Source organism: Eriocheir sinensis, chromosome 36 (assembly GCF_024679095.1).
Source record: "Eriocheir sinensis breed Jianghai 21 chromosome 36, ASM2467909v1, whole genome shotgun sequence".
NCBI lineage: Eukaryota > Metazoa > Arthropoda > Malacostraca > Decapoda > Varunidae > Eriocheir > Eriocheir sinensis.
The window spans coordinates 14,323,320-14,332,652 of NC_066544.1; the positions used below are offsets into that span (position 1 = coordinate 14,323,320).

Below are 9,333 nucleotides of genomic sequence, written 5' to 3' on the forward strand. Positions count from 1 at the left end.
GCACTTCACTCATACCTTCATATTGTTGTGCTGTTCACACCAGAGGGGAAAAAAAGAACAGTAATTTATTCTAGAGGAAACAGAAAAAAATCCTGCATAAAATGTAGTAGTAGCTGTTGCCTAAGTGAGTCTGGGAGTGCATGGCGACAGCAGTGGGGGGGATAACTTTAACCTCTCGGGGCACAAAAATAAGCTAGATTATATTAAAAAAATCATGGAAATTTACGTGTGGTTTCTTTGATCTCTCCCTTTGACTAAGACATTTCACTTGTTCAAGGGCACACTGTATTGGGTTTTATGAACACATGGAGGTAAACAACGGCACAGTGATCTCAAGCCTGGCTGGAGTCCTGTGCCGGGGTGGGCCGTGACAGCCATCCCGGCCCTTACACCAGCCACTGCTCCCTGCCACTGCTCTCCCACAAGCCTCCCAGAGCTGGCTGCACTGGACACTACTCTCACATTACGACTGATCTTTACTCAAGCAAATATGAAGAAGTGTAACTCTTCAAATATACTGTGTGTTTTACTGTAGAGAGCAAGTAGTCATGAGATTCAACTCTAAAACTGCTGGATAAAGTCTAGCCTTACATCTTACTAGGACACAGGAATAAGGAGCATAGCTTAAGGTTAACATACATACTCCAGCACTCTAAACAAATGTTCCAACCACTTACCAACTGGAATCTCTGAGATGTGAATGAAAGAAACAAACATAATAATAATAATAATAATAATAAATCATAATCATGCAAATAAGTGGAAGGGTAAAAAAGAACGGAACAAAACCATGAATGCCACACAACAAAAAACTAAACGTGACATTTTAGGAAAACAGTCCACATCTATGCACTGCTATGTGTTGAATCATCAGCATCTTTCTACTTGGCATAAAACATCTTAGGGACGCGGGAATATAGGGAATCCTGAACCTCACTGTCGCCTCTGTTTGCTCAAGTCACACCAGGATCTAAGGAAAACGGATGTGCATGTGTGATTTTCTTCTAATACAAAAAGACTGAGATAAAAGTAAGGGAAAACAGTAAACATGAACAGAAACATGACACAGAATTTTCCAGGGGATGAAGAGTTTACGAGGCCTGGTTAGGGAGGTGGAGGGACAGTGACCTTGGAGGGATTCTTCTCAGCAGCCAAATGGGGAAGTTCAATACTGAGTGACAATGTGTTTTGGGGGTGAAATTTACTTGCAGGATTCAACTCAACAATTTAGTATTCTTTGGGAGAGTCACTAGTGGAGCCCCGTGCCTCCCATCACTCTGGGCCCACCACTGTTAAGATGCTTTGTGCCAAATCCTTACAGCCCACGTTTGAGGGAAGGTGACGGACAAGGTGAGAGGAAAACACTGAAAAAAGTTCACCTCAAGGCCTACCATAACTACTATGCTGTTTTTCTTATGTTCCTGAAATGGAAATGTGAAGTTGACAGATGTACTCAATCAGAACTTAGTGAAAGAAAAAAAAATTCAATAGTTCATGAATATATATGATGGTATGTATATATAAACAAGTATAAATAACTGTACACCTACAGCATCCACACAACAAAAATGTACACCACCCATAAGACCAAAGTTGCCAGACTGTCTTACTCAGCCTCTTATATTTACCAACTTCCGAACCAAAAACTGTCTCGTGGACCCCAATAAGGATATTCACTTATAATTATCGTTAAAATAGTTAATTCCTGATGTGCCTTGACAATAGTAAGGCGTCAGAAACCGGTAAATACAATGCTCTGAGTACGACAATCTGGCAATGGTGCGTAAGACATCCACACTTGACATAAGATCATTACGTTTGCCACAGCAGTGATAGACTAAGCATACGGACATGGCTTGCTCAATGACCTCAGTGAAAGTACAGAGTGACAAGTGTGTGCAAGATGTGTTCATGAGCAAAGTGCAGTTTCTGAGGACCAAAGCCATAGAGAGATATTTGGCTGTGTTGTGACTCTTGCCAATATTCTTAAACGTATCAGCCTCCCAGTTCGACCACTTCCCAAGGCCACGAAGATTAACTGGGTTTTCATGGGTGTTTTCCCCGTTCAAAGTGCAGAAGTCGTGTAAAACTACCACTGGGATCACAAAGCACTCCATGAAAATCCCAGGCACTTCTATGAGAGGCTTTTTGAATGTATCGGGCTGACATTACATCCATTTCCCAAGGCCACGGAGAAGATTAACTGGGTTTTCATGTGCGTTTTCCCCCATTCAAGGTGCAGGTGTCGTGTAAAACTATTACTAGGATCACAAAGCACTCCATGAAACTCCCAGGAACTTCTTCGAGAGGCTTTTTGAATGTATCGGGCTGGCATTACATCCATTTCCCAAGGCCACGGAGAAGATTAACTGGGTTTTCATGGATGTTTTCCCCGTTCAAAGTGCAGAAGCCGTGTAAAACTATCACTAGAACCACAAAACACTCCATGAAAATCCCACGAACTTCTACGAGAGGCTTGTCAAACGGGCGAACTGGGGCGCCAATACGATTAAGAATACTGACTTCTATCTGCCTAGACGTTCATGCTCTGAGTCTTTGTGTTGCTAACGAGAACTAAAGAGAAGACTCCCCAGGTAAGAGGGAGGCCAGAGCTCACCTGGTCGGGGGAGAGGGAGGAGTCGCCGCCCGCGTTCCTCTCCTGGTTCTGGGCTGACCGTTCGTTTTTACAGGCGTTGTGGTAATCCGCTCGGCACTTGTTGACTTTCTCGAACTGTTTGGCCCAAGGCTTCTGTGCTTTTTTAAATAGGTCTTCGATGTCTTTCTTCTCCTTTAGCTGTCCCATCATAGACTGAAAAGTAATAAAATGTCCAGTTGGAGTGATCACATGTACACAATCAAAATTTATACAGTATTTGAACCCATTATTGCAACTTTATCAATGTCTTTCTTCTCCTTTAGCTGTCCCATCATAGACTGAAAAGTAATAAAACATTCAGTTGGAGTGATCACATGTACACAATCAAAATTTATACAGTACTTGAACCCATTATTGCAACTTTATCAATGTCTTTCTTCCCCTTTAGCTGTCCCATCATAGACTGAAAAGTAATAAAACATTCAGTTGGAGTGATCACATGTACACAATCAAAATTTATACAGTATTTCAGCCCATTAATGCAACTCTATCGCTCTTTCTTCCCCTTTAGCTGTCCCATCATAGACTGAAAAGTAATATATAATATGTCCAGTTGGAGTGATCACATGTACACAATCAAAATTTATACAGTATTTCAGCCCATTAATGCAACTCTATCGCTCTTTCTTCCCCTTTAGCTGTCCCATCATAGACTGAAAAGTAATATATAATATGTCCAGTTGGAGTGATCACATGTACACAATCAAAATTTATACAGTATTTGAGCTCATTATTGCAACTTTTACTGCTTTCTGAACCTTCTGCCACCATTACCACCATCACCATCACCACCATCACACCCAGCGCCCTTGGTTCCGTCCCTCACCTTGTGGTAGTTGTCCCTCTACCAGTGCTTGTTATTTTTTTATTGATTATTCTTATTCTTTATTGCTTTCTGAACCTTCTGCCATCATTACCACCATCACCATCACCACCATCACACCCAGCGCCCTCGGTTCCGTCCCTCACCTTGTTATAGTTCTCCCTCTACCAGTGCTTGTTTATTCTTATTTTTTATTGCTTTGATTATTCTTATTCTTTATTGCTTTCTGAACCTTCTGCCACCATCACCACCATCACCATCACACCCAGCGCCCTCGGTTCCGTTCCTCACCTTGTGGTAGTTGTCCCTCTGCCAGTGCTTGTTTATTCTTATTTTTTATTGCTTTGATTATTCTTATTCTTTATTGCTTTCTGTACCTTCTGCCATCATCACCATCACCACCATCACACCCAGCGCCCTCGGTTCCGTCCCTCACCTTGTGGTAGTTATCTCGCTGCCAGTGTTTGATGTTCCCGTGCACCTCGTTCATCAGGTTCTCCTTGACGTGGGTGTGCAGCTCGTAACGGTGCTCGGCCTCCATCAGCACACCCTTCCAGGCCGCCTCTGTGGTGCCGTACTCTGGACCTGCTCAGGACACGGCGAGGGGCAAGGAACAAGATCTCTGTCTCAGTGGAGGGAGTGACTGTGGGCGAGTCTGCCTGTCAGGTGCCTAGGAAGCGCTATTTGTTGGCCTGATGCTCCTTGTCCTTGTTACTTGTTCATATGTCAAAAGTACTGTTGCCATAAATAAACAACACACTTTTTTTGTTTTTCTTTAGTCTTTGTTAAGCAATTGCTATATGTAGTTTGAAGAGAAAGAAAAAGCCCACTTCCTTTCCATAAACAAAAAAGTCTACATACTAAAAAACATTTGTTGGTTTTCTTCGTTTTCTTTTTATGGGTGAAAGACATGTCAGAGGGCACTACCTTACTCTTATGATGCTCTTTACAAGTTCTGCCCACTGATAATATGAAAACACAGGCCAAATTTGTCTGTATGACCCAAAAATGTGCAAAAACAAATCAAATGCTTCTTCTTGTGAGTCCAGCCAGAGAGCACTTGTCTTTCTCTACCATGTTGTTCCATTTCTCTGTTGCACTGCTTGTTTGAGGCTGTTAATAAGGATACACAGGCCAAATTTACCTGTATGAGCAGAAAAAAATGAGTAAAATAAATCTATCTTTTTTTCTTAGGCGAGTCCAAGCAGCGAGCACTTGCCTTTCTCTATGATGTTGTTCCACTTCTTTGCCCACTCCTTGAGGCTCTTGGCGTACATCTTCTCAATCTCCGCCCGCTCGGCCACCAACTTCATCAGGTCGTCACACAGTCTGTTCCCATCCTCGATTCTTTTGGTTGTTCTTTTGTAGTTGCCGAGCTGTAAAAGGAGTGTGTGTGGGGGTTAACAAAGCCTCTAAATTCATAAACCTGTAATGGAAGAGTCATGACAAACTTGATTTATACCTAATATGTGTTTGTATTAATGACTGTATAGGATTTTAAGTCTCGCGTTGTATCTTATTAATAATTACGCTCCTCCTCCTTCTTCTATTCTTCTCCTTTCACGTTTCCTCTTGCTATTACTTCTCCTATCTTTCTCCTGTCTCATTTCCTCCTGCTATTCCTTCTATCCTTCTCCTGTCTCGTTTCTCCTTGCTAATCCTTCTGTCTCCTTTCTCCTTGCTATTCCTTCTCCTATCCTTCTCCTGTTATTCCTTCTATCCTTCTCCTGTCTCCTTTCCTCCTGCTATTCCTTCTATCCTTCTCCTGTCTCGTTTCTCCTTGCTATTCCTTCTCCTGTCTCCTTTCCTCCTGCTATTCCTTCTATCCTTCTCCTGTCTCGTTTCTCCTTGCTATTCCTTCTCCTGTCTCTTTTCACCTTGCTATTCCTTCTCTTCCTCTCTTTCTCCAATTATCTTCACTCTCTGACTCCTATCTCCTGCTCTCCCTCCCCTTTCTCTTTCCTTCTACTTTCTTTCTGTCCTCCTCTTTATCCATTTATCTACTTTCCTGCCCTCCTCTACTTCTATCTATCTATTTTCCCGCCCTCCTCAATCTACCTTTCCTTCTGTCCACCTCCTCTCTATCTATGTTTCCTGTCTCCCTCTCTCTCTCTCTTTCTGTTTCCTTCCCCTCCTCTCTCATCAGCCTATCCAAGCACCGCGTCTCACCTCCCAGAAAGAGTCTGTGGAGGTGTATATCGCGTTCTCGTCGCTGTGGTGGGACATGGTGGTGGTGGAGGTGGTGGGTGACGCTGCCCTGCCGCCCGCCGCTGATGTCGCGCTGTCTGCTGTGCTCCGCCTTGGGATGTCGGCCTCTCACTCTCCTGGGGGAAAAAGGACATTGGTCAAGCCTAACGATACAATACAAAATAAACCACTCTTTCGGTGACCTCTCTTTTGGCCGCTCTTTACTTTTGTCTATTATGGGAGCGGTGAGTAGCGGGCTTTCTCTCTCTCTCTCTCTCTCTCTCTCTCTCTCTCTCTCTCTCTCTCTCTCTCTCTCTCTCTCTCTCTCTCTCTCTCTCTCTCTCTCTCTCTCTCTCTCTCTCTCTCTCTCTCTCTCTCTCTCTCTCTCTCTCTCTCTGCACTCTTTAAAAGTCGTTATTATAAGAAACCTTCGCTTCTCACATCAGCTATCTCTAAAGGTCAAAGAGGGGGTCAGTCGGGTTCTAATGAGTGTTTCTTCAGGTTCATGTTACCGAGGAAGGGTCACACTACCACCAGGGTCATAAAACTACTGCTGGAAATGCCCACAACCCCTACGAAAGCCTTGTCAACTATGTGTATTTTGACCGCGAAATGTCTTGTAAATACCCTTTTTGTTGCCCTTGAGCCGTCTCCTTTGCTATAAAAACTAAAACTAATATAAAACTAATAATGATAATGCATGTACTCAATCCAAAGAGGTATACGCCATATGGGTAAGCTTTAGGTAAATCTGCAAAAGTCACTAAACCTTGAAAAGTGGTATAAGAAGCACAATCATTCCCCCTCTCCGTCTCTACACTGTCCTCTCTTCCCCCTTTCTCCTCTTCCTCCTCCTTTTCTTCGTCTACAGTTCTCTCAACCACGTCTATAATTTCCCTCTTCCTTTATTTTTTCTTCTTCCTTTCTTCTTTCCTTTCTCTCAATCACTTTTATACTTTCCCTCTTCCTTCTTTTTTTTTCTTCTTCCTTTCTTCTTTCTTTTCTCTCAACCATTTCTATACTTTCCCTCTTCCTTCTTCCTTTTTTCTTCTTCTTCCTTTCTTCTTTCCTTTCTCTCAACCATTTCTATACTTTTCCTCTTCTTCCTTTTTTCTTTCTTTCTTCTTTCCTTTCTCTCAACCATTTCTATACTTTTCCTCTTCCTTCTTCCTTTTTTCTTTCTTTCTTCTTTCCCTTCTCTCAACCACTTCTATACTTTCCCTCTAGATTTCCCTCCCTCCCGTTCACCCTTCTCCACAACCACATCAATAACCAACAACAACTACAACAAAAAGTAAAATAACCATCGGACAGGGTGACGGAGGTGAGCACAGAGGTCATGAGTAGCTTAACACGAGCCTAAAGTATCAAGAATTCGCCGTAACAAAAAAAGCCTCGCAAATTCGGTTCAAATCCCTTCCACGAAAAACAATTATTATGAGGAGACGTAATCGCTTTTTATCGTCCACAAGAGCAGGGGATCGTGAATGACGCAGCCAACGCCACCTTATCGCCGAAGAATGCGTGACCCAGAAATTCCAAGTTCCGTCACCCATAACTCCGAAATGTCATAATATTATTTCCTGTTTAAAACCCGTGAACTTTCTCCCCTCTGCTGTCATTTCCTCTCTATCCTTTTCCTCGTTTCTCTCTTTTCCTATTCCTTCCCTTCTCTCTCTTCCCCTTCTTCTAAATCCCTGTCCTTCCCTCTTCACTCCCTATCCTTTTCCTTCTTTCCCTCCTTTTCTATTCCTACCCTTCTCTCTCTTCTCCTTTCTTCCCTTTCCCCTTCTTCTAAATCCCTATCCTTTTCCTCCTTTTCTATTCCTACCCTTCTCTCTTCTTCTTTCTTACTCTTCTCCCCCTTCCCCTTCTCCTATCCTTTTCTCTTCTCTTCCATTCTTACCCTTTTACTTCTTTTCCCCCTCTACCATCTCTTCACTTTTCCCTCCCTTCTCCGCCTTCTCCATCCTCCCCAAACGTTTTCCCCTTTCTCATTCTCTCCCTCCTGCTTCCCTTCCTTTCCTACACTTATTTTCTTTTTTTCCATTTCCCATTCTTTTCCTATCCCCCACTGACCCTTCCTGCTCCCCTTCTCTCTCCTCCCTCTCTCCCCTCTTCTTTAACTCATCTCCCTTCCCATCCTACTAGAGAAAATGGGAAGGGAAGGAAAGGGAAGGGAAGGAAAGGGAAAGAAGGGGAGGGAACGAAAGGGAAGGGAAGGGAAAGAAAGGGGAAGGAAGGAAGGGGAAGGAAGGGATGGGAAGGGAAGGGAAGGGAAGGGAAATGAAGGGAAGGGAAGGGGAGGGGAGGAGAACGAAAGGGAAGGGAAGGGAACGAAAGGGAAGGGAAGGGAAAGAAAGGGGAAGGAAGGACAGGGAACGGAAGTGAAGGGAAGGGAAGGGACATTTAAACCAAGTGACGGGAATTCCTCAGTTTACATCATCCCCCCCCCTCCATCACGTCATCACTTCCCATCACGTCACACACACACACACACACACACACACACACACACACACACACACACCTCACCTTTGCATTTCCTTCCCTATTCCGTATAAAAATAGCCTCCAGTTCTTGATTTAATGCGCAAAAAAAGTAAATAAAGTAAATAAATAAATAAATCCTCAGAGTAGTGATTTGAACTGGAAAAAAGAATACATGAAAATAAAAATTAATAAGGTTACGATAATAATAATAATAAAAATAATAATAATAATAATAATAATAATAATAATAATAATAATAATAAGAAAAAGAAGAAGAAGAAGAAGAAAAAGAACAACAATAATATGAAGAAGAAAATTATGATGATGATAAAGAAGAAAACGAAGAAATAGATGATAAAAAAAGAAAAGAAGAAGACGAAGACGAAGAGGAGGAGGAGGAGGAGGAGGGAGGAGCTCGTTAGGACAGGTGCAAAAGGTGTTCTCATTCCTAATTAGACATTTAATTCGGCAACACAAACACAAAAGCGACAAAAGGAATTCCACAGCCGCACCCCCCCCTCCTCCTCCTCCTCCTCCACCTCCACCTCCTCCTCCTCCTCCTCCACCCCTTACCCCACACACCGGAAAATTACCAGTAAACACACACACAGACACACGCAAATGAGAGAGAGAGAGAGAGAGAGAGAGCGAGAGAGAGAGAGAGAGAGAGAGAGAGAGACGTGAATGTTGCTCTCCCCCTCCCTCCCTACCACCCTCTCTCTCTCTCTCTCTCTCTCTCTCTCTCTCTCCAGGAAGGCCTCAACAAGACCTTATTACTCCTCCCGGTGTTTCTCTCCTTGCACGGGCGGAGGAGGAGGAGGAGGAGGAGGAAGAAGGGAGGGGAGAAGAGGAAGATGGAGGTATAATGAAAGTATGATGTAATGGAGACAAGATGAAGGAGGAAGAGGAGGAGGAAAAGAGGAAGGGGAGAGGAGGAAGAGGAGGAGGTAAAGAGGGAGGGAAGACTAAAGAAGATGGGGAGGAAGAAAATAGAAGAAAGGAGAGAACGAAGAGGAAACAAGATAAAGAGGAAGCAGAAAGGAAGAAAAAGAAGAAAGGAAAGGTGGGAGGAAGAGAAAGAAGGGAAGAAAGGATAAGAGAAGAAAAAAATAAGAAAACAGGAGAGGAAAGGAAAGAACGTAGAGGAAACAAGATAAAGAGGAAGCAGAAAGGAG

General features: G+C 43.2%; 1 protein-coding gene across 10 annotated transcripts in view; it reads right to left on the reverse strand.

Moving 5' to 3' along the window:
* LOC127007879 (protein kinase C and casein kinase substrate in neurons protein 2-like) overlaps positions 1–9,333 on the reverse strand; it is a 147,450-nt gene that overhangs the window by 15,876 nt on the left and 122,241 nt on the right. For 7 of the 10 annotated variants that reach the window (XM_050879314.1, XM_050879317.1, XM_050879316.1 and 4 more), the window contains 6 exons: positions 5,649–5,803; positions 4,699–4,855; positions 3,916–4,064; positions 2,618–2,809; positions 1,392–1,421; positions 16–30 (listed from right to left, as the gene is read on the reverse strand). In XM_050879314.1, coding sequence (XP_050735271.1) covers positions 16–30; positions 1,392–1,421; positions 2,618–2,809; positions 3,916–4,064; positions 4,699–4,855; positions 5,649–5,705 — 600 coding nt within the window. In that variant the 5' untranslated portion in view covers positions 5,706–5,803. Of the gene's footprint in view, positions 1–15; positions 31–1,391; positions 1,422–2,617; positions 2,810–3,770; positions 3,799–3,915; positions 4,065–4,698; positions 4,856–5,648; positions 5,804–9,333 lie in introns of all 10 variants that reach the window. The other 3 variants (XM_050879313.1, XM_050879319.1, XM_050879320.1) reach the window with 3 other exon arrangements.